We start from the raw sequence: 26010 nt of genomic DNA on the forward strand, positions 1-26010 counted from the left end.
GGTTCCATATGCTGATGCTTTTAATAATTCATGAGTTATATCAGTCTGCAAGCAATAAATTGTGCTAAATATATCTATGGTAAGATGGTTTAAGACACTGTCTAATCAATTAGGTGAGTGAATATTATAAAAGAGGGGCAAATATAACACCTCGCTGCTTTTACTGAGTCATAATTTCGTATGTTTAAAATAACAGGTCGTCTGTTTGAAGGCAAAAGATGTGGATTATTCTTTGACATGGTCTTTGAACACACACTCCTCATCCCTGCATCTGTAAAACACTTAAAAGAAACAGTTCAGTGAAAAACCAGTAACTTATCTGATTCAAACGAATAAGGCTAATCTATAATCCAAAGTGTTCAAGAATGTTGATGATGACTTAAACTACTGCTTCTCAAGAGATTTCACCTATCTCATACATGAAATACTCACAGTTTGAAAGAGAGGCTCCTTCTTTCTGGCTGGGCATAAAATGTTTGCTGGCGGCCCGCTGACTGTATTCTAGAGGTCAGCCTTGGTATGGAGCAAGACTTCACTAGCCTGGCAAACAGAAACTCTTGGGAAAGATTAAGTTATAGCTTGTGGCATCCAAGCGCAAAGCACCAACACAGGTATGACCAAGAAGACCAAAGCTCTGGTATAGTTCTGAGCCGACAGGAGTGTACCACCACCATTAAAGTCAATACGAAGTGGGAAGAACACCCTCTAAAATGTAGTCATTTCTTAATTCTAAATTTCTCTGGAATTCCAATAAGGTATATGTGGTATCTGTTATGTTTTATCTCTGCTTCCTCCTGAAAATAAAAGGGGGGGGGGCAAAAAAGAAGAGGCAAGGAGAAACAATGGACAGGAGTTCAAAACATTCTGAGAGGTGAAACAGATGGAGTTTCTTACAAGATGCCACACAAGAAATGCAGGATAAATGTAACAACATTTTTTAAATATTCAGGAAATGGGAAGTTGCCAGGGACCAAAAATGAAAGTTGCCAACGAGAGCTGAAGGCACAGGAGCTCGGTGGCACTGTGATACCTTGGGGAGGGCAAAGGCTGCTGTCGGCAATGCAGGGGTTTGGTTGGGTTTCCACATCCATGCTGGAAGAGGGGCTCAGCTCTGGGCACAGGAAGGAAGGGAGCTCCAGGTGAGATCTACACATCAGGCCAAAATCCTTAAAGGCCTGCCCGATCAGTGAAAAGGTGCTCCAGAAAGTACCCTCCTGGTATGTGGAGACAGCAGAAAGACAGTTCTCTTTTCCAATGTGAGTCCGGGCTGGGGGTGCTTTCAATAAGCGGCTAGCTCCCTCATATAGGTTTGGGATTTAAATGGACTCTCCTTGTGCCGTATAGAAACCTCCTCCTGAGAAATTAATGCTAAAAAGCAATAAGGAACACCTGGCAGAAGAAAAAACAAAGAAACAAAACAACAACAACAACAAAACCCTAAGAACAAACAAACTCTCTGGAAAAATACCCCCTTACCCCAGGTGGCAAAGATTTCCACCGAAAACCTTATCAGCATTGAACTCACTTCCAAAATTATAAAACATAAAGAAAACAGAGCAACAAGACCAAGAGACAGTAGACAAATAACAGGATTAGACTTTACAAGATATTTTAAAATTGGATGACTGGAGAATATAAAGTGAGTATCACAAATAATTAAAGATAGAGGGAGTTCCCTGGTGGCTCAGCAGGTTAAGAATCTGGCATTGTCACTGCCTGTGGCGCAGGTTCAATCCCTGGCCCAAGAACTTCGGCATGCCATGGTGCCGAAAGTGATAAAACAATGAAGTGAAAACATGAAAATCAAAGATACTATAAAAAAGATTAGGAGTTACCATCATGGCTCAGCAGAAACGAATCTGACTATAGCATCCTTGAGGACCCAGGTTCAAACCCTGGCCTTGCTCAGTGGTTTGAGGATCCAGTGTTGCTGTGAGCTGTGGTGTAGCTCTCAGATGTGGCTCAGATACTATGTAGCTGTGGCTGGGGGGTAGGCCAGCAGCTGTAGCTCTGATTTGACCCCTAGCCTGGAAACCTCCATATGCCTCGGGTGCGGCCCTAAAAAGAGATCCCCCCCCAAAAAAAAAGATTAAACAGATTTGAAAAATAATTAAACAGAGCTTCTATTTAATTTACTGAAATTTAAATTTATTTATTTATTTATTTATTTTTGTCTTTTTGTCTTTCTAGGGTTGCACCCGTGGCACATGGAGGTTCCCAGGCTACGGGTCCAATCGGAGCTGTAGCTACCAGCCTACACCAGAGCCACAGCAACGCAGGATCTGAGCCGCATCTGCAACCTATACCACAGCTCACGGCCACGCCAGATCCTTAACCCACTGAGCAAGGCCAGGGATCAAACCTCATGGATGTTAGCTGGGCTCCTTAACTACTGAGCCATGGTGGGAATTCCCTGAAATTTAAATTTAAATCTCAATAGATGAGTAAAAAACACATTGGATACAGCTAAAGAAAACAGCAAAACTATCCAGCATGCAGCACAAAGATAAAAATGTGGAAAGCATGAGGGGAAAGGGGGAAAAAAAAAAAAGCCTGAGAGACAGCTCAACAGAATGAGAGGTCTAACATACATTTAACAGGATTCTAGGAGGAAAGATTAGTGAGAATGACAGATATGCAATATTCAAAGACGAGAAGACTGAGAATTTTCCAACACTGATTAAAGACATGAACCCTCAGGTTAAAGGAGAAAAATCACTCGCAAAAACAGAGAGCAAACGGGAATGAGAAAATCCCCATTTGGCAACCATTGTAACAACTGATTCAGGCAAGAAATCATCAGTGATGCTGAAACTAGCGGGTGAAAGTTTGAGGAGTAACACGATATTTACAGAGTCTCCAAGTCTTTCCCCACAGGACACATTAAGAGAAAAGATCGCTTCAAGTTGGAGAAATGTAGCTGAAATCGGTGACTGAAGTTATCAACCCCGCAGAGGACAAACTGACATCACATGTCCTCCAACCGGCTAGACTGAGAACCCCAAATTCCTGTCGAAAATGCGTAATTTGATGCAAAAGCATTAGAACAACTCAAAACAAAATAACTGACATGTTCTCAAAAAGGCCAATGTCATGCAAGACAAAGAAAGACTTGAGAAACTATTCTAAACTAAAGGAGGCTAAAGAGACGTCACACCTGAACGCAATGTATGGTCTGGAACTTTCTTTTGCTATAATGGACATTAAAAGGATAACTGGCAAAATCTAGATAATGTCTACGGATCAAACAATACTACTGTCTTACTGTTTACTTCCAAATGATTTTGGAAACCGTACTGTGATTCTATGAGAAATATTTAGGGGTAAATGCGCCTCATATCTGCAACTTCCAAATGGTTCAGGAAAAAAATGTATAAATATGAATATACATATATATGCATACACACGAACATACACAAAGAATAAAGGAAATGTGGTAAAATATTAATATTTGGGGAATATGGGTGAAGGGTATACAGAAACTCTGTATTACACTTTTGGAATTTAAGTTTGAAATTATGTCAAGATAAAAAGTTAAAAAATATATAGAGAATTTGAGGTCTGCTTAAGCAAACAAACAAAAGGAACAAAAACTACCTAGCAAAGTATAAAAAGCTAGCCCTTCCAAAGATGATAAGAAGACCCAGAAATTGGAGGTGCTAGGTGCCAGGATTCTTGCCTGAAAACAAGAATAAGAAACAGGGAAAAGGAGGTTTAGTCTCTGGAGAAACTGAATTAGAGAGATCCCACACGCAGACACACAGGCACTGCACGGAAGGCAGGGTGAGGCAGCGTAGTACCAAACTCAGCAGATTAAATGATGCTCTATCAGGTGAAGGATGAGTGAGCACCTGTCTCCTTCCCCCATTCAGCTCCACAGATGTGTGCAGCCCGGACTCATGATCCATCCTCTCCCTACTCCCAGGGGCAGGAAGATTACTTTCTGGATCAGTGATCCAATCCAACAGTAATAACCATGAATACAAACACTGGGCAAACAACCAGCTCCCCACCCTAACTTTAGTAACGCCCCTAAGTTGACGAGCCTATGCGTGTACACAGAGCTTCCAAGCAGCCTTCAGTGCCCCACTCTTAATAAGAGTGGACTGCTGAGAAATATCAGGTGTTTGAAGAAAGTTTCTAACATGAAAGATAGAAATAAAGACCCGAAAAAGGAATTCAAAGGAAACAAACAATACAGGGAGCTAAAAAAAAATAAAAACAAAAACCACAAATACCTACAACAAGAGAAAGTACAGTATCCTTAAACAAGAACAGGAAGCTATAAGGAAAAACTCAGAAATTGAAAGTGAACAATTTTTTTTTAATCAAAAGGAAGGTAGGAAGATAAAATTGAGATAATGTCTACAAAATTAAAGCAAAAAGTCCATTAAAATAGGAAGAAATGATAAACAGGACGGAAAAGATAAGAAAAATAAGGACCAGTCTAGCATGTTCATCATCGACATAGTGACTCAACTCCCACAACGAGAAAACAGAGGAAAAAAGAACCAAAGATCTAAAACGGGAAAATTTCTCAGAATTTGATGTGTATTTTCTTATGAAGGGTCCAAATCAGTATCCAGTGACCAAAAAACCCCCACCCACATCAAGGTATATCATCATAACATTTCGGAACATAGTATGTTCCCGGAAGATACAAAATTTCACATAAAAGGATGGGGAATTAGAATGCACCTCAATTTTTGAGATTAAAATGGGAAGCTTAGAGGACAATGGAGCACTGCTCTCAAAATTCAAAAGAAAACCCAACTCAACCAGAATTCTATACTAGCTCAACTATTAATCAAATGTGAAACAGAATAAATTCATTTTCAGGCACGCAAGGTGACAGCAAATTAATCTCCCAATAGTCCCCTTTCTTGGGGAGGTACTGGAAAAACTAAACCAAAAAGGAGGAATGTTAGAACTTAGAAACAAAGAATCCAACAAAGGGGAGAAAAGAAGGGAATTCGGAGAACCACGGCGATCAGAGAATTTAAGATGACCTCTGCACAGGAGACCTAGAGAGATGCGATCCACGCTGGAGCTGCAGGTGCCGGGCTATGGGAGGGAGGGAGGGAAAGAGAGAGGGAAAGAAAGAGGGAAAAAGGGAGGAAATCCGACAGTTTACTTATTGGAGAATTCAGTAAAAACCAGTGATAGGAACATGGAAAAACTAAGAGGAAAAAAGTGGCAGTTACGTATTTATGCCTCGGAAAATAAGAAGCTATACAAGAAACATAATCATGCTTTACTCCTTGGTTCTATTGAAAGCACCATTTATATGGTCCTAATAATGTAACAATAAGCAGGGTTTAAGGAAAATGATGATACCGCCCTACGGGTAAGAAGGGAGAGGAGACATGTACAGAGGAAGAGGTAAGAACAGGAAAAGAAGTGCTGGCTCTAAGGAAGCAGAAGATAATGTTTATGACTGAGACGTCAAAAAAGTAGCACTAACAGCATTTTATGAGGAGATGGGAAAATAAGTATCAGAGGAAAGCTAAAAGAGGCTGAGAGCAGTTGCCCTTGGGAGCAAGCCTTCATCTTAGTTACATCCTTTATTTTACTATTTGAATTTTTAAATCATACACATGTTAAGCTGTGCTATTTTTTTAAATACAAAATGAAGAAATACAGCTGAGATATAAATGCAAACCAAAGATCAAGACTCAACCTCCAGCTGCAGCAATGTGCAACTCTTTCCACTCTGCAGCTGTAACAACTCGTTTACTAGAAAATTCCACTCAAATATGAATCAATTGGTAGACATGTAAATACTACAGGATGGTAGAAATGGAAACGTAATTCGTTATCCTGATGTTGTGATACCTGACAACTCATTTTCCCGGTAACCTTTGCTACTGAACCACTTAAGCAGACTCGAGGGAGAATGACAGCGGCTCCTGAAATGAGGGGAAAGGGAATCTGATGTGTTAGTCAGTGATAGCCGGTGCATAAAGGACGGCTTTGCCAAAACACTCAACATGTTCTCCATTAATCTGCTGCCAGATCAAGCTCCCACAGGCTCTGAAAAACTATTCCACGCGCTGCCCTCCTACATGTGAGGTAAGGAGGCAGTCTGGTGTTGACTCACAAAACCAGAGCCCTAAAAGTGAACTCTGCAAAAGCAGCAGAGGCGGGCCTGAATCCAAGGAAACGCTGCGTGGGGTTCACCCATCGCTGCCACCACTGGAGTTGCCGCGAAGAGCGTGCTACATGGGTAGACTAGTCTCTGAGGAAGGAGGCTCTGATTGACACAATCTCTGCAACAGCCTCCAGTCTGCCTTTTCATGTGCCTTCCCCATTCTCCCCACTGGGCTCTGACTTGTGACCTGTCTTCTCCATTCTCCATCCGACCCACAGAACCGGCCGAGTTCTTGGCTTAGGACCCTGGACCCAAGTGCCTTGGATCTTTCTGCATCTTTCCATCCACAGACCCAACTCAGCTTTCTTAACTCCCTGACAATGGATGACCCGAGACTCTCCATGGCAGCAACTACGGATCTGAAAGCACTCAATGGCAGGGCTACTCAAGAAAGGTCTGGAGTTGAAGGCAGTAGAGTGGACCTCCTATGCAACTGGGATCCTAGAAATGTGGCACCTCTAAAAACAGAAGACTCCAAGAAGCTTAAACTTATACTTAAAATTCAAGCTAAAATGTCTAAATTCCACGCATACTTTAGTCATAGCTGGGCAGTGGGAGGAAGAAGGGGAGAATAAGCCAAGAAGGCCTCCCGGGGGGCAGGGGAGGTGTTCGAATTTCGGAGAAACATTCCACAACCTGGAAGTTAAAAGGGCACAGAGTTGGGTTAAACAGGCTGTTTGTTAACCAGGTATCTTTTCAACTGAGAGTTCTGCTTTCTGCATCCAAGTGGGTGCTTCTTCGGCCTGCAGAGTGATTTACTGCTTGTTAGTATTTACAGCTGAGTGATATTTTCAGTTGGCTTGTACAACCACAACCTTTGTGAGTGAGGGCTGGACATTTAAGTACCAGTAGCCCAGAGTTCTTCATGTAGCTGAGACAGATGTGGGCTGAACCCGGTCTCTGGATGCTTCTAATCCAAGCCCCAGGGGTGCAGAAGAGGAAGTGGATGGGGAGAGGAGCAGTGCCTTCTCCAGGCAGTGAGTCAGGACACATAGAGTGAATCAATTCCACATCGAAGCTTGGCCCCTGGACCGGCAGTGTCAGTACCATTTGGGAACTTGCTAGAAATGCAAATTCTAGGACCTCACCCAGACCTGCGCAATCTGAAACTAGGGGTGGAGTGGCAGCAATCTCTGTTTTCATGAGCCTTTTGGGGGCTTCTTCTGCCTACTGAGGTCTGAGAACCACTTCCCTTGAAGAACTAGGGGCTACAGCAAGCTCTGCTGCTTTGTCCCCACAGCTCTGAACCCTGCTCCCCTGGGTGACAACTGCCAATCAAGTAAGTGCTCTTACTCAACACTCCCGGCTTCGGATCCTTCCCTTCCTACTTTCAAAGCTGGACTTGGACTGAGGCTTACAGGATGTCTGAGTAAGGGCAGAGTCCTCCTCCGAGGACTTGCTTGCAGCTAAGGCATCGCCCTGGCTCGATTTCATAGGAACAAGCTCTGGTTTTCAACCTTACTCTTATGCTGGATTCAACAATCCATTTTTAAGGCACTTCCCCATTTTTCTCATCAATTTTTGTCAATAGCCATGGAACCCCCGCTATCTCCCCTTTCTGTCCTAGGACTGGTATGGTCAGGGTGAAAAGGAAAAAATCTGGGGTATCTTGACTAGCGTTCTCTATGAGAGCAAATTCAACAAAAACTGTCCATCAAAAAGGACTGGGTGTCGCCCCAAAAAGGAAAAAAAAAGGGGGGGTGTACCGGGTAAATACTATTGTACATCTTGCTATGGTGGAGTGTAATCTTCCAAATCTCACTGTAGAAAATACCATGGGAAGAGAGTCCACCCGACTCTACCACGTGACCTTAGGACCACATTACCTTTAGTTTTTAGAAAAACTGTCACTGAGGATATAGTTTTGTTGGCACAGGTCAGAAAGCCACGCACAGCTCCTGGCCCAGTCCGTGCCTGCATCCAATGTAATGCTCACCGCCTCAGTCTCCATTCTCCTGACGTGCTCACGGACCAGAAGTAAGGCAGGGAGGGTGTCCAGGGGATCCCCAGACACACAGGCTGGGCCCAGATGCAGGGACAAGGCCGGGCAAAGGGCAAAACCAGAAATGATGCAGAAGTGGGAAGTGATTCAAGTATGGAGTATTTGGGGAGATGAGTGTTGCTGGTATTTGCATATATGGAAAAAAAAACGACAGCACGGAGAGACTAAAAAAGATAGTAAAATGCAGGCATCTTTGACAGGAGGAGCTAAGAAAATGAATGGTCAAAACAAACACGTCTTCCCTCATAAAGAACCTTGGTTGGTGAGAAATTCCTTTGAAAGAGAAGATTCAAAACAAAGGGCCAATCTCTCCAGACCAGACAGATCTGCTACTTAAAAAAAGTTACGGGAGTTCCCGTCGTGGCACAGTGGTTAACGAATCCAACCAGGAACCATGAGGTTGCGGGTTCGATCCCTGGCCTTGCTCAGTGGGTTAAGGATCTGGCGTTGCCGTGAGCTGTGGTGTAGGTTGCAGACATGGCTCGGATCCCGAGTTGCTGTGGCTCTGGCGTAGGCTGGCGGCTACGGCTCTGATTAGACCCCTAGCCTGGAATCTCCACATGCCGCGGGAGCGGCCCTAGAAAGGCAAAAAGACAAAAAAAAAAAAAAAGTTATGCTGCCGAACGATTTTTGTCAAACTCGATCCAGTTCTGAGAGTACAGTGCACCGTAAAATCGGCTTCCTCTCTGGTCACAGCCGAGAAGGACAAAGCATCTGCTGACACCAGCGCTGGGTTTCCGGTTTCCGCAGGGCCACCCCTCGCTGTCTTCATCGTCCACATGCACTGGCCTTCTGTGCACATTCAACTGAGGCAGCGGCATCTGGCCACAAAGGGCTCTCTGCTCCCACCCCCTGCTCTCCAACCTGAGCAAGCACAGCACGTGGCTGAGGCCCCGACAAAGATCTGTGAACAAACCAGACCTGCCCTTGATTTACTGACTGCAGTCCACACCTACTCCCACCTCGGGGTGTCCGCACTGTGAATGTGCTGGAATCTGGAGGGGAGACTCCCCTGCAGCTTGGTTGGGCTCATGGTAATCACGTCTAGAGTAGGCTGGATATTGCTGAAGGGGAGGGGGAAAGTGAATTGTAAATAAATCAGCGCTACTCCTGTCAGCCGCCTTCACTGAAGAAACAGAAAAGCACAACCTGCAGCTTTAAATCAGGGCTCTCATCACCTGGTCTCCTCAAAATGTGGTCAACACTAAACTTCCTGGAAAAGGGCTACCTAAGAGTTAAAGGAAAGAATAGAGACTATATTTTCCAGTTGCACATCCAGATCTTTGCTTTTTATACTTATATTCTTTTCCAAATTTGACTGTTTTTCTTAAATTAAAATGGATCAAATTCAAAACTACAAAATTTCATATACTATTTTCTCCTAGTCTATATTCTTATGAAAGACAGAGACCAAAATTCCAACCATTTATTCTTATACGCTTTTCTTAGAGCTTTAGATGAAAGTGCAGAATAAAGTCCCACTGCTTCCACATTTTCTGGCTGGGTCACGACCATCCCACCTGTGGGAATTCTCCCGCAGAGGAACAGATGTGATATTCTTTGTCTTAAGCTTGTACCATATGCTCGGAAGAGGGGAAATGTTTGAACCCAGAGGAAGCTCAATGGCTTGCATAAAACACCAGGAGCAATTCAAGATACTCTGCAGGTAGAAGACCCGGTTCTCGCCTGTTTACACAACTTGCCTGTTATATGACCTCGGACAGGCCATCAAGCTCTGTGAGTCTCATTACGTCTGCTTTACAGACGAGAAAGAATCTATCACTTTCCCTATCTTCCCAACAGGGTGAAGGTCAAATAAAATAATGGCTGTCACATCAGTGCGCCTTGGATGGCTCAAGTCCTGGGACCCCAATCCTTCTTCCTCCCTCCCTCCCTCCTTCATGTACCCAGGGCCTCCTCTCTGAATTAAACTGTCCTAGGTACTGTGAGGAATACCAAGATAATGCAGAAATTCCCTTAAGAAGCTTAAAATTTTACAGGAAATGATACTTCTGTGTATGTTAAGTGACAGGAAAGAAACAGATAATATCCTTTAAGAAATACAAGGAGGATGGAGTTCCCATTGCGGAGCAGCAGAAACGAACCCAACTAGGATCCATGAGGACACGGGTTCGATCCCTGGCCTTGCTCAGTGTGTTAAGGATCTGGCATTGCCGTGAGCTGTGGTGTAGGTCACAGATGCAGCTTGGATCTGGTGTTGCTGTGGCTGTGGTGTAGGCCGGTAGCTGCAGCTCCCATTCGACCCCAAGCTTGGGAACTTCCTAAATAAATAAATAAAAAGAGAGAGAGATACAAGGAGGAAAGATTACTTTCTGTTTAGGGGTCCAGGAAAACCTCCCAGAGGAAGGGATTCAGGAGGAGGCCCCTGAAACCTGGATGAGATGAGGATGACCAGAGGCGATGGTGAAGAAAGGCATCTCAGTGAAAGGACCAACTGTCACAACGACAGAGGGGAGGAGGAGCAGGGAGCAAACACAGGGAGGGCAAGGTTGTGTTGCTTGAAATCAAGCGCTCCCTGAAAAGGAAGAGGAGGAAATAGAGCTAGACGGCAGCCTGGCACCAGACTGTGGGAGGCCCTGCAGGCGGACTGCATTTGGACTCCCCACCCTCACCCCCCGCATGACGCCCGTGCACCCACATCCCTTCTGCGTAAACGACAGCATGTTCCTCTTCCTAAACTCCCTCACCGGCCCCTGAGAACTGTGGATCCTCCCCAACAGGGCTCACATTTGCCCTCAAGCAATTCTCACCTGGATTCCAGCTTCCTCCCCTAGAACTCACCCACCCTCCACACCGATGTCAGACTGACCTGAGAGGCAATCTCACCACGTTACTCCTGGGTAAATGCCTCAGTGACTTCCTGTAACCCACAGATAATATTCCAGCATCTTCCCTAAGATACCAGGTGTTTCTCAATCTGGGCCCTCTGCAGGCTTCACCTCCGTCTCTCCCTCTCAAGCCCCCTTCACTCCTGCCACACTGACCTCCTCGAAGTTCCTTAAACCGCCATACTCTCCTGTCCCTCTGACCTCAGAATCTGCTGTTCCTTCTGGAAGGAAGCTAACTTCCTCCCTTTCCCAGACTAGACAACACCCTTCTCTTTTAACACTCGGGTCATCATGTATCATTACTAGCGACGGTAATTAGATAAAAGATAATAAAAAGTTCAAAGACTGGGAAAAGGAAGCAAAATTAGCTTTTGTAGATGCAGTTGTATATCTAGAAGACATGAGAGAGTCAACTTTTTTTGTTTTTGTTTTTGCTTTTTAGGCCTGCACTTGCGGCATATGGAAGTTCCCAGGCTAGGGGTCTAATAGCTGCAGCTTCCAGCCTACACCACAGCCATAGCCACGTGGGATCTGAGCTGCATCTGCGACCTACACCACAGTTCATGGCAACACTGGATCCTTAACCCACTGAGCGAGGCCAGGGACTGAACCTGTGTCCTCATGGATACTAGTCAGGTTCATTTCTGCTGAGCCACAACAGAAACTCCTCTCAACTTTTAAAAAAGTGAAACACAGAATAAAAGAGTATTACAAAATTTATATATAAAAGCCAAAAATATGTCTTCATACAGAGAAGAAACTATAATATCAGAAAATACATATTCCTTTATCAGAGCATAAGAAAGATAAAACACCTAAGAAAAAAATTTTCAAGACTTGTGAAGAAACTATATAAAGACAACTTTAAAATTCTGCTTGAAAATCTTGCTTCCTGATCGCAGGATCTATTGCAATGCAAACCCCTCAAAGGCATGAATTTTTCTCTGCTTTGTTGACACATTTCAAGTACCAAAAACACCACCTGGAACACAGCAGTACTCAATAAATACCTACTAAATGAATAAGTGCCCAAAACAATCTAAAAATTCAGTGTGACCAAAGAGAATTTCTATTTGCGTTCTGGGAGAAACCTGACAGAGATATCAACCTTCCACTTAAAAAATTCACACATGTAAGATCAGATGAACTAAAATTCAAGCACTCAGGGTTTCTGAAGGCGTGGAGAACCAGAATAACAAAAATGTTACTGGTAGAACTATAAATGCACCCAGTCTTTTGAAAGGGCGATTTGTTAGTATCTATCAGCATTCAAAATGCGTTTATTCCCTTTTTCTTTTTTTACATGATTTTTATTTTTTCCAGGACAGTTGATTTACAGTGTTCTGTCAAAAATGTGTTTATTCTTTAAGTAATTTCTCAGCTAGAATTAATTCTATAGATACAGTCACACATTTATGTGCAAACACATATGAAAGGGTGTCCCTTGTATTACCGTTAGAGAAGAGGAAAAAAAAAAAGCAATCTAAATCTCTATCAATAATAGAGCTGCACGTAAGAGATACCTAGACAGTGGAATAGTATACAGCCATCCTTAAAACTGAGGGATACCCATACAGAATGAAATGGAAGTAAGTCTATGATCTACTATGAAAGTCAAGAAGGCAAAGTGCACAAATAATATGTATGGTATGACCCCGTCTGTGTTCTACTATTATATAGCTATGTTCATGTAGGAAGAGAAACATTCTAGAAGGTCACCTTTGGGAATGGATTCAAGGGAGGTGGTGGACAGAAAGAAACTTGAACCTCAAACAAAACAGAAATGTGTTGGCTGTTTTTGGTTTCACTGTACTGTTCCCTTCCCCTCAGGCACCCCGGCTTCAGGAAGGGGCCTGCCGCTGTGCTCCCTGGGCTTTCTGTACACGGCTCTGTTATGGGGCCACTCATACAACTGCCACCTTACTTGCTGGCTTCCCATTAGTGCAGCATTCCTTTGAGGGCAGGGCCTGGTTTCTTCTTCTGCTTTCTCAGCCCCTGATGGAGCACCTGGCACATAGCAACCACTGAATAAAGGCTGGAGGAGGGGAGGAAGGAGGGCAGGAGGGCCCCACGTGAAGATGAACCAGGTGGCAGCACACGGCACTACTTAGGGAAGGCAGAAGCCAGAGGTGAGGATGGACGGCCAGAGAGAGAGCAACGATTAGAAGAACAGTGATTCGGTGAAGAGTCTAGTTCTCTCCCGCAGAGGCCTTGGGGTCTGTGAGCCAGACGGAGGTGTCCTCCAGGGTAGCTGGGAACCAACACGTGCAGCCCCCACAGCCTCGGGCACTTTCAGTGAGAAAGAAGCCAGGGCCACAGCCACAATTCCTACAAGATCACAGGTGCTTCGTGTCTCCTTCCAGCAAGGACGAAGCCCTGAGAGCAGCTTCCAACCGCTCCATCGTGCTGCTGCTAAGAGCCAGGGACCTCAGCCATAGTCCTGCACCATCCCTCATGCCTCTAGATCACTTCTGCTGATGATGAAAGGTTAGCTGACAAAATCCACGTAAAGCATTTAACATAGTCCCTGGCACAAGAGGAGGTACTCAAAATATAAGCTACTATTATTAAGTTGCTCACAGAATCTTCTCAAAAGAGTTCAAAGCACTACACCTGCAAAAGTCATCAGGAAGTTTTCCAACAAGACCCAGGCCTCCCATTTATTTCTGCAATAGATAAACGTACTGTCTTCCTAAGCACATTTAAAACAAACTGGAAGCTGCTGCTTCGGTTATTTCTTACTTTTGTCATCATCTCAGAATGAAGCTGGTCCTACTGGGCCACAAGTACTATAGCACACTCCCACCTTAGAAAGCTCAAATGTAAATAAGCTTTATAAATTCAGTGCATTTTCCATCGTTCCGTCCTGAGAGCGAGCCCATGCCTGACGTGGCCAGCCCTGGGATTCACTTACCACACTGGGAGGGTCATTCCACTCTTCATAGGAGATGGCGGCATATGGGTAGATGCGGTCATTGATGATCTGCAGGGTGGCCAGGGCAATGGCTTTGATTGACTGGAAGTAGGCTTCCCAGAACCACCGTGCCTGTGGAGAAAACCACACTGCATGAAGTGAGCAAAGCCAGTGGAAAGAACTCGATGCTCCATCACGGCCAAGCCCGGGTCTGGGTAAGTTCTTTATCCCCGAGGATGGGGGAGCCCAAAGCAAAGGCTTCCTGCTGTTGGAGCCAGCTCCATCAGAGTGACCCCTGGTCAAGGCAGCCAAAATGGAAGGTGAGCAGGTGAGACGCACACTGGAGTCACTTTGGGTGTAAGAGAAACTACATGGTGACGAAATATCAGCGTGTCTAACCAGAGTAAGTTTATAGCCTTTTTTAAAATATAACATACATAAAGTGCATAAATCCTAAGAGTACAACTCAACGAATTTTTACATATATACATGCTTGTGTGAGGACTATCCCGTTAAAGACACAGAATATTTCGGATTCCCTTACGCTCCTCCCTAGTCAGTATCTCGCCCCCACAAGAATCATAATTCTGATTTCTATTATATTCAGTACTGAATTTCATATTAATGGAATCAAAATAACATTTACGCTTCTGTACCTGACCTCTCTTGTTCAACACAGTTAATATGAAAATCAGATTTCTGTGTCAGGTTATGCTGGCCTCATAAAATGAATTGAAAAGTAAGTAGGAAAAGTTCCATTCCTTGAGAAATTTTATGCAAGGTCAGAATTACCTTTTCCTTGAAAGATTTAGAATCCATCAAAAAAGCCATCTGAGCTAGGTGGGGTTTTTTTGTTTTGGTTTGTTTTGTTTTTTTAATGTGTAATGGTTTTAAATCATGGATTAATTTTTTTCATAGACATAAGATTATGCATATTTTCATGTCTGTCAGCTTTGTTGGTAGTATTTTTCAAGAAATATGTTCAGTTTACCTAAATTGCTGAATTTATTGGACTAAATGTGTGCTAAGTCTACTTGACACCTACAAAATCTGTGATAATATACCTCTTTTCATTCCTGATATGGATAATCTGTGTTTCTCTTTGTACTTGATCAGTTTTACTAAGTGTTTATCAATTTTATAAACTTTTCAAAAAGCCAATGTTTGGTTTTGCTGATTTTCTTTATCTTACTTTTTTTTTTTTCCTATTTTAGTCCTTTCTGCTCTTAATATTATTTTATTCTGTTCTGGGGGACTTAATTCATCTTTCATTTAGCTACTTGAGACTAAGGTTTAGATATTAAGATACTTCAGTCTTTCTTCTTTTTTAACACAAATAAAGCTATAAATTTACTTCTAGGCATTCACTATTCTGAATGCATCCCACACATTCATATATCATTTTCTTTATAATTTAGGAAAATTTTTTTAAAATGTCCACTGTGATACATTTTTTGACCCATAGGTCATTTAGAAGTATACTGTTTAGCTTCCAAACATTTGGGGATTTTCTATACATCTTCCTGTTACTGATTTCTACTTTGATTGTACTATACTAGAGAACATACATGTTATTTTAAAACTTCGCAATTTATTTAAACTTGGTTTATGGCTCGGCACATTGCTTATTTTTGTAAATGCTCTGTGTGCACTTTTAAAAAAGAGTATTTTGCAGTTGATGACTGTAATGTTTTACAACTGTCAAGCAGAGTAAGTTGATTATTTGTAACATTTAAATATTCCATATCCTCATTGATTTTTGTCTGCTTGTGTGTGTGCATGTATGTGTGTGTGTTTATTTCTGAAACTTTTACTTTCAAATTTGTGCTCTCAAAGCTTGTTTCAGGACTGTCTCTTACAGGAGTTCCCATGTGGCTCAGAGGGCTAAAGACTCAGTGTTGTCAGTGCAATGGCTTGGGTCACTGCTGTGGCGTGGGTTCCATCCCCAGCCCGGGAACTTCAGATGCTGCAAGTGAGGCCAAAAAAAAAAAAAAAAAAGGGAGTTCCCGTCGTGGCGCAGTGGTTAACGAATCCGACCAGGAACCATGAGGTTGTGGGTTCGATCCCTGCCCTTGCTCAGTGGGTTAATGATCTAGTGTTGCCGTGAGCTGTGGTGTAGGCCGGTGGCTACAGCTCCAATTGGACCCCTAGCCTGGGAACTTCCATATGCCGCGAGAGCGGCCCAAGAAAATGGCAAAAAGACAAAAAAAAAAAAAAGATTGTCTCTTATAAGAAGGGTATAAATGGATTTTAATATTTTATCCCATTCAAAAATCTCTGGCTTCCAATAATACATATAGTCCATTTATACTTAATGCAATTTCTGATATGTCTGGGTTTAAGTGTATGCTCATTCTCTTTGTTTCATCTGTTCTCTGTTCCTTTATTCCTCCTCTCTAGCCCTTAGAATTGATTAAATTTTATTATTATTCCATGTTTTTTTTCTCCATTAGCTTGCTGGTTATTTAGTCTTCTGATTTTTTTTTTTTTTTTAGTAGCTATCCTAGCAATTAGAGTAAGCAATTTTTTTTAGTAGCTATCCAGTAATTAGAGTAAGTATGACTAGTTCATTATACTTTCAATTAGTAATTTTACAACTTAGCAAACAATACAAGAACCTCCATTTATCCTCTCATCCATTATGATCTTAGTGTCAAATATTTTTCTTCTACATATTTTAAATCCCATAGACATCATTATTATTGCCTTTAAAAGTAAGTTTTTATTTATATTTACCATATCTTTGCCCTTTTGACATTCTTCATTCCTTCGTGCATACTTGAGCCTCCATCTCAAATTATTTTCCTCTTGCTCAAAGAATTTGTTTTGTTATTTATTTTTTCACTGCAGGTTAGCTGGCAGCAAATTCTCTCATTTTTATTTGTTTAAAAGTTTCTCTCCCCACACCCCCACCCATTCATTTTTGAAGAATATTTTTGCTGGGTAGAGAATTCTAAGTTAGCAATTACTTTTCTTCAGCACATTCAAAATACACTTCCACTGTCATCTGGCTTCATCTAATTTTTGCTAATAAATCAGTGTTATTGGCTCCTTTGGAGATAATATGCCTTTTCTTTCTGACGGCATTGAAGCTCTTCTCTGCTTTAGGCTTACAGCAGTTAAACTATGTATCTCAGTGTGGCTCTTTGTATTTATCCCACTGGGAAATGTAGAGCTTCTTTGATGTCTCTCACTGTTTTCAGAAAACTCCAGTCAGCTTTTTTTTTTTTTTTAAATACTGATTTTGTCAGCCTCTCCTTTTCTTCTAGGACTCCAAATACACATGTATATAAAATATTTTCACCATGTCCCATAGGTCTCATCCTCTCTCTTCTGTATTTTGCCTCTCTTCCTCTCTGTGCTCCAATTTGGGTATTTTCTACTAATTTTTCTTCTGGTCCAATAAGCCCTTATCCTTTGTTTGTGTGTGTGTGTGTGTGTGTATGTGTGTGTGTCTAAACTGCTACTAAACTCATGTAATGAACTCCTAATTTCACTTCTTATATTTTTCAGTTCTAGAATTTCTACTTGACTTTTTTTTTTTTGGCTACACCTGTGGCATGCAGGAGTTCCCAGGATAGAACCAGTGCCACAGTGGTGACAACACTGGATCCTTAACCACTAGGCCACCAGGAAACTCCTCCATTTGACTTTTTTGTTTGTTTGTTTCTTTAGGGCCACACCCACAGCATATGGAGGCTCCCAGGTTAGGGGTCAAATTGGAGCTGTAGCTGCTGGCCTACACCACAGGCACAGCAACACCAGTTACAGGCCGTGTCTGCGACCATGCACCACAGCTCACAGCAATGCCAGATCCTTAATCCACACTGAGCAAGGCCAGGGATCGAACCTGCGTCCTCATGGATACTAGCCAGATTCATTTCCACTGAACCACGAGAGGAACTCCCATTTGACTTTTTAAAAAGAAGATTTCATATCTTTGTTGAAATCTTCCTTCTTTTCTTCTATATTATTGAAAACATTGTTCCTGACTGATAAGTCCAGTATCGGAATAACCTGTTAAGGCTCCTTCCACCATCTGTTTTTACTCTTCATTTTGGTTATTTGGTTTCAATTTCTAGCATCCACCTTAATTTCTTATTGGATGCCAACATTCGGTACTAAACGTTGTAGAGGCGCGTGTGATCAAGATTACCTTCCTCCTAGGAACGTAACGTGTCCCTCTGGCAGGCACAGAGCGTGCAGTCAGGCCACTCTCAATCCTGTCAGTGGCTGGTTCTGAGTTTGGTCAGGGCCAGCTTTTTTCAGCCTTCCCTTACTCTGAAGGTGTGGCCTTCTGGATTTTCAACTGAAGCCTGGGGTACTGGGCAGGACCCCTCCATTTTGGCCAGCCTTGAACCCTGAACTTAATCTCATCAGCACTATATACGGTTGCTGTAAAATCTGCACAGCTTGTTAGGCTCCCGGCTGTTTCTTGCTGCAGATTCTTGGAGTCCTGCTCTGACCATGTGAACCTTCGGAGTCGGCAAACACCTCAAGGGAAGACTGCACGCCCACTTTTTGCTTATTTCTCGTGGTTTCCTTTCTCCTGGGATTTTGTCCTTCAAATCCCAGATAGTTTGGAAGCCCTGTGGGACTGCTGCTTTTCTGCGAAGCCTGCATCCCACCCCACCCCCCCGCCCCCGTGAATGAGGACGTGCCCTGGGGGAAGAAGCCAGAGCGAGCCCCTCGGTGTGCCCCTGGCTCTTGGGAACTATCCCTAAAAGCACTGACTGCCTGGGTTGCTCCCCAGTGCCTCTAAACTGTATTTGAAGAGGATTTTCTATTTCTTTTTCTTTTACGGACAGGAGGGATACTCCCAAACCAGCTGCTCTGTCACAGTCCAATACAGTTTTCTAAAAGAAGACAGTTGCTCATGCAAGCAGAGTTTAAACTCAGTTTCTAAGGAAAGCAGGACGACCTCCGCCACCCCCTTCGGCCTCTGACGCCCCTCAAGACCAGAGGCCGTGAGCGTTTCTGCAAGGGGGTGAACGCAGCAAAGTTTAACACAAGAAACGGAAGTAAAACCACAACAGCCGGAGGAAAAAGGCACTTTCTAGTTTAGACTTGTGGACTTCGGTTCTGTTTGCTGGGCAAGTCCTCTATTCATTAGTCAAAGCCCAGGGTAACTTCTGAGTTATGGGACGCCTATTGTTTCCACTGACAAGAAGGCAAAGCATCACCATGAGAGTTTCTCCCACTCTGAGAAAATCAGAAACAGATTTCGCTTCCAAGGGCATCTGACTTAAGCTGTCCTGTGGTTTGCCATCTGGGTATGGCCTGGGGGCCTGCTGGCTGCCTGCTGCTGGTTCTCAGAGACATCCCACTCACTCCAACCTCATTCCTGCTCAGTCACGTTGCTGTTTTCCCTCCCATCAGCCAAAATACCGACGGTTTCTGAGACCTAAAAGAATCTATCTCCTCTGTGAAACCTTGACTGATCACCCCCAACATCAACAATCGTCCCTGCTCCGACAGCCCACAGCACTCACAGCCTTTGCCTGACAGGTTCCTTCGGTTATAGACACCCTCTATGATTGCTTCACTGTTCTTTCTTTCAGGTGATCACTTTTCTCTCTCGAGCTAGACTGAATTCCTTGGGTGGCGAAATTGGCAGGTTTTTAAACTAGTGTCCTTGGAGTTCCCATCGTGGCTCAGTGGTTAATGAATCCGACTAGGAACTATGAGGTTGTGGGTTCGATCCCTGGCCTCACTCAGTGGGTTAAGGATCCAGCGTTGCCGTGAGCTGTGGTGTAGGTCGCAGACGAGGCTCGGGTCCTGCATTGTTGTGGCTCTGGAGTAGGCCGGCGGCTACACCTCCGACTAGACCCCTAGCCTGGGAACCTCCATGTGCCATGGGTGCAGCCCCAGAAAAGGCAAAAAGACCAAATAAATAAATTAATTAATTAAATAAAAAATAAATAAATAAATTAGTGTTCTTGCAAATGTTACAATGTTTTACCTGTTGCCAAGCACTTTGGTACCCATGGTCTCATCTGCTCTTTATAACCAGTCTGTCACTTATTTGGGGCAGATACGTTTCATTTTATACGTGAGGACACTGAGATACAGAGCTGTTAGGTACAAAGCCACCACTCAAACCCATGATCCCATCCTACAGTATTAAGAGTAGCAGCCCACGGTAAGTTTTAGGAAATGGGTCTCTACCAAGGAACTGAAAGGCGTTAAATCCACTTTACGAGTCCACACATAAACACACAATACTTAAATATTTATGTCCTTTTCCCAAATTATCTTTCTGTTCTAGCCACAAAAGTATTGAATCATTGTAAGAAAGGTGATATAGAAACATACGGCCAAAATATATAGGAACAAATGTAATATAAATGTATTTGGCAATTAGTTAAAATGTTATTTTTCTGGCTTTTTAACATTTGTGATACTTGTCAGCTGTTTATAGTTTTAATTAATTGTGCTTTTTGTCATTCTAAAAATATACCTTTAGGAGTTTCCACCGTAGCTCAGTGGTAACCAACTCAACTAGTACCCATAAGGACACAGGTTTGATCCCTGGCCTCACTCAGTAGGTTAAGGATCCGGCGATGCTGTGAGCTGTGCTGTAGGTCACAGACACGGCTCAGATCTGGCCAGCAAATGCAGCTCTGATTAGACCCTTGGCCTGGGAACCTCCATATGCCTCGGGTGCAGCCCTGGAAAAAGCGGGGGCGGGGGGAAAAAAAAGAAAAAAATATATACAGACCTTTAGAACCTATATATACATATTTATCTCTTTTTCTACCTAAATGGGCCCACTGTCATATGTCCTTTTATTTTAAATCATACCACACTCAAACTTAAGTATTCCAAAGCTTTATGTGCATATTCAATCACAGAGGAGACAGCAGCATTTGGGATTTATAGGAAACAATGATTGGTAACAAATCCACCTAAAATACCAGCCAAAGGCACAAGTGTAGGACAGAACTTCTGATTTAAGATGTCTCAAATCATCTCGCCCTGTCCACCCAATTGCAGTTCTCTCGGAAAGGAAGCAAGCCTTGCCAATAATCATAGCTCAAGTGTCTCAGCCTGAGGATAAGTGACCCTCTCAGGCTTAATTACTTCTGCAGGACCTCTTTAACACCTTGAAGTGTTTAGAAGGCATAATTTACAGTCCCTCCAGGACTCAGTGTTCGCCACTTTTCAGCAGAGAGGAAGGAGTTTTCAGCTATGCTGGCAGCGCACAAAAGCACTCCCATCCAGGGAGCAAATGCAAATGCTTATTACGTTCTGGGTTTTTCACTCCAAAACATGGGCCACACTTATCACTACCTGAAAAGTTTAAATGAGGGCTTCTCCAGCAGCTTCACAAATTCCCCGGGCACTCTGAACTGTGGAGCTACACAGCTGAAAGGTCAGTCACATAGGAATTTGTCATACCAACAGAACCTTGAACAAAGCATGCAGCCTTTATTAAACAGATAGCACCCTAATTTCGTAAAATGTGCAGAATTCAAAGGGTAAGAACTACAAAGTTCCCATGATGCTTTCAAACGTTGAAAATCATACAGCAAAGTGCAGGAACTGAGCCAACTTAAAACTATCATAAGCGAATAAGTACTTCAAACTGTAATTGCTACTTTGGTTTAATTTCTTTGATTTTCAGTAACATAAAGCCAAGAGGACTGACAAGTGTTTAAAGGAAGCCAGCGCGGTGTAATAGAAAGAGCCACGACAATGAGCATCTTGCCCAATTTGAAGCTACTTAACCTCTGTTTTTTGAATTTGCCGGAGACCACACCACCTACCTCCTGGCGCTGGATTCATTGCGATGAAGTTTGCAAAGCCCCTGGCTCAGTGCTGGTGCAGAACACATCATCAGAAAACATTCACTCTCGCCTCCTCGACACTTGCACACGCCCTGTCCCCCTAGGGTCTCTGGCACTCACATGCAATACATTCAGCACTGCCTCCCAGTGGGAAGGCAAGAGGGGGAAGAGGAAAGACAGAATGGGATCCCAGCGTTTTACACTCCTTTCATCTTAATTCTTGAAGCCAGTGGAGAAATCCTTCTGGTCAGAGAGCAGAGTTAGCTATAATCAAAATAAATCAAACACGAGCACACCTCTGCTAAAGCGCAGCAGCCCGTGACATGCCCCTTCTGCCCGAATCTCTAAGCTTCCAAGGAAGCGGACAGGGCTTCTCTGGGAACCACGAAGGTGGGAACACAGCTGGCTGTGCTCACCCCGATCTCCCAGGTCTAGCACAGCGCCCGGCAAGGAGGGGGCGCTCAGCGTTTGCAGAAGGAACCAATCCACCTCCCTCACAGGAACCAAAAGCATCTCACAGAACTTTCCAAATCCAAGTACCAGCCCATGAGGTACTTAGGTACGAGGTTCAAGAAGGAAAATCATCCCTTAATAATAATAATTATAACTTCTATACAGAATTTTAAAAAGTAAAAGACGCAGGAAGTGGATTTGAGGGGAGAAGGAAAATGTGTTTCTGGGTGAAACAGAAAGGGGACTATGAATGTCCTTACACCATGGATGGACAGATCATGAGAGAGAAAGAGTCGGTAAACCTACACCATGTAAGTCTGCTCCTAGAAGTGGACAGAAGAGCAAAGATTACACAGGAGAACCTCAGGACCCCAAAGTCGTGCAAGGGCATCTGCATCCCCAAGCACGGTGACGGCTCCCCAGTGCCCTTTAGGCAGCAGCCGACTTTGCACTGCCCTCTCCAGAAGCACCTCCTGAATGTGACCCATGTCTACGGGCTTCATTTTAGTCTATTAATGGACTTGTCTAATGAAAATCCCAAAAGAAAACAAAATGATAAACCAGCCAGCCATGCCTCTGCCCCAAATCCCAAGAGGTAACGTTGTCCAAACACCTGACGATGCCATGTAACTGTGGGTCAGCAGGTGCCTAAATACTGCCCAACCCCCCACTCCGCTGGCTGTTCACAACATAAAGGATCTGCTCCTGCTTAGGATGCAGCAAACCACAGGAGAACACGGAATCTATGCTAACAGTAAGAAAAAGCCACCAGGCACCCCACTAACACCAGACCTTGTCTTGGGCCCATCAGAGAGCTGTGGTCATAAGGCAATCTGGGAAGCCAAATTCCAAAGAGTGACAAGCTCCTCCAGGAGCAATGGGACAAACTCTTCAGTTTTGGAAGAGCACAGAAGGTAGGAGCGGTTACCACAAAGGCAGTCAAAGAAAACGGCTAAAATTTTAACAAACTCTTAAAACTGAGTGTGGCCTAGCAGGGCAGGTTGGCAATTCTAGACACAAGCAGCGTCCACACTCACTTGCAAGCTCTTTTCTGCTGGATGTTCCTGAGAAGGACTGGGGCAGAGGAGGAAACCAAAGAGCACCCCCCCGCAGCAGCACACAAGTAGAAAACCCTGTCCAGCTCTTGGATCTTTTTCATTGAAAGCAAAAACCTCCACCTGCTGTGGGAGAAGCAGGAAAGTCCCCATCCCCAAAGTCCAGGTGCAGACCCTCTGCCTCTGGGGGAGGAGGACCAAGGAAGCCTGCACAGTCCCGGGGAGGAGAGGAAGCCTTCCAGCTCCCAGCAGGCCACCACTGCAAGAGGGGGCGAAGCAAGAGCCTTCTGCTCCCAAGGGAGGGAGGGGCTGTACCCCAAGCTTGCACTGAGGGACAAGCCACAGCATCCTGCTTTGCTGGGAAGGGTAGGACACCCTCGCAACAGCAATCCAGACAAAAGGGCACTGCCCTGGCGGGAGGAGCAGAAGCAAAAGCCAGCTGCCCGGAAGGACGAGCCGCCAAAGGCACTCAGGTCAGACCCCTGCACTGACACAGCGCAGAGTCAGCTATCACCAAGGGAGGGGCAGGCACCTCCCTCCAACCCCCGAGCCCCACATGTAAAGGGCAGGCAGAGGAGCAGGAACCCAGAGAAAGCCCCACCTCCAAGGCCCCGGCAAACAAGCCTGCCAGGCTGCGGCTGGACCAGGAGAACTGAGCCCTACTGCCCCACCACGAGCCCCGCACCACACGCAAGCAACGGAAGTCTCCCGCTGAGAGGGACAAGGCAGGAGACTGCTGAAGGTGGGGGCTCAGGCTGGAGCTCTGAGAAAAACCCCAGGACTCGGGGCCCCACACTAAGAACAAGGTGGTAGCAGCTGAAGTCTGTGGTGCTGAAGGCAAGTCTAGCAACAGAAAAACCCAAACCCACCCCAGTTAGGCACTAGACTGAGTCAACCTCCCACACTGATGGCTGACAGGTTTACCCACTTCTGGACGTGACATCTGCTTTATGCCCATCGTTCAACCACAATTTATCAGAAATAAAATACGAGAGAAAACAATCCACTCTCATAACATGAAGCCATCAGCAGAACAGGACCCAAAGATGATGACGACGTTGGAACTTAAAATAACTGTAATTAATACACTAAAGAGTCTAGTGAAAACAGGTGGACAACTTGCACAAACAGACGAAGTATTCAGCAGAGAGATGGAAATTATAAAAAAGAGCCAAATGTGACTTTCTGTTGTGGCTCAGTGGTTAACGAACCCGACTCGTATCCATGAGGATGCGGGTTCGATCCCTGGCCTCGCTCAGTGGGCTTGGATCCCACGTTGCTGTGGCTGTGGCGTAGGCCAGCAGCTACGGCTCTGACTGGACCCTTAGCCTGGGGACCTCCATATGTCGCTGGTGTGGCCCTAAAAAGACAAAAAATAAATAAATAAGTAAGTAAGAGCCAAACGAAAATGCTAGAAATAAAATACACAATATAGAATTCCCTTGATTGGCTTAATCAGTACACTAGCTATAGCCGAGGAAAGAAATACGCTAGTGAATTTGAAAATAAAAAAGAAATTATCCAAACCAAAACGTGAAGAGAACAAAGTAGAGGAAAACACACGGAGCATCCAAGAACTGGAGGACCATGATGAACGCCCAACGGTCCTGTAACGGGAGTTCCAGAAGAGGCGGAGGAAACAACGCGAAAGACACATTCACAGAAGCAACGGCTAAGCGTCTTCCGAAATGAGTGAAAAACAACACAACAGACTGAATAAGCACCGAGAAGCAGGACAAATTAAACAACGCATTCGCCTCCTCCCTCAGGAAGTTTAAGAAACAGCTGCACAGTTCAAAATGCGGAAGGACTTCTGCCTCCGAGCAACCTGGGAGACACCAGAGCTCTGAGCAGGAGACGCTCTCTCGGCTCCCTAACCCTGACAGAACCATTTATCTCAGGTGAAGGGCTGGAAAATATTTCCACGCCTCATGGATTAATTTTTCAAAGCTGTGTCTGAAGATGAATCTGAAAACGTCCAAAGGGATTCCATGTCTTTCCAAACACCACAGGATGCCCACTCCTTTTCATCTGTGTGCTGTGACAAATGGAACCAACGAGCATTCCTGCTCTCGCTCCACAGCCTCCCGTGCTGCAAGCTCTGCAGGGTCACACGGGTTCTCTTCCTCACCACCGTCCCGCACAGGAGAGAGGGCAAGAGCCCGGAGCTGGAGCCCGGAGCCCTTCACGGATAACTTACAACTGCCTGGAGGCAGCAGAGACCGCCTCTAACAAGCTCCACCTGCAGCTGAAAGCCGCAAGAGTGAGGGCAAAAGATACCCTGAGCATCCTGGTTCCTAGCAGAGGATGACAGCAAGACTGGCTTTGCTTATAAGTTCGCCCACTTCGTTTTTATAAACATAGGAAGAGTCAGATGACGACAGACTTAAAATTAGGCAGGGAACAAAGCATCAGCAAAATCCCTCCGGGGCATTTCTCAAGGACTAAAGGTTTTATACAAAGGTCCTAGGCCTGTGTGGCCAGTTTTTCCAGAAAACAGGGAGTCCACAAACATTTGATACCTTTACTCAATGGGTTCAACAAAGAGTAATAAATAGGATTTACTTTCTTGAAAATAGAGATTTCTGAAGCAAAAAAAGGCGAATACATCTGGGATTTATCAGCACTGCAGTTTTTGCCTTTACTTAAAATATGCATTTAGTGAATTTAATTACATTTTAAATACCTTACTCCATAAAATATGACAGTGCTTTTTTTCACTCCCGTGCTGGTGAAGCCCCTTGGCTCACCTGCTCGATCTGCCTGCCTCCTCGGCCTCCAAGTCCCCGATCCCCT

At 44.3% G+C, this 26010-nt stretch overlaps 1 protein-coding gene across 2 annotated transcripts in view; it reads right to left on the minus strand.

Annotated features, from left to right (window-relative positions):
- Nucleotides 1-26010, minus strand: part of EXT2 (exostosin glycosyltransferase 2) — a 137688-nt gene that overhangs the window by 59831 nt on the left and 51847 nt on the right. For both annotated transcript variants that reach the window (XM_047775934.1, XM_047775933.1), the window contains one exon: nucleotides 13917-14048. In XM_047775934.1, the coding sequence (XP_047631890.1) occupies nucleotides 13917-14048 (132 nt within the window). The remainder of the gene's footprint in view (nucleotides 1-13916; nucleotides 14049-26010) is intronic.

This window comes from Phacochoerus africanus, chromosome 4, assembly GCF_016906955.1.
Source record: "Phacochoerus africanus isolate WHEZ1 chromosome 4, ROS_Pafr_v1, whole genome shotgun sequence".
Lineage (NCBI taxonomy): Eukaryota > Metazoa > Chordata > Mammalia > Artiodactyla > Suidae > Phacochoerus > Phacochoerus africanus.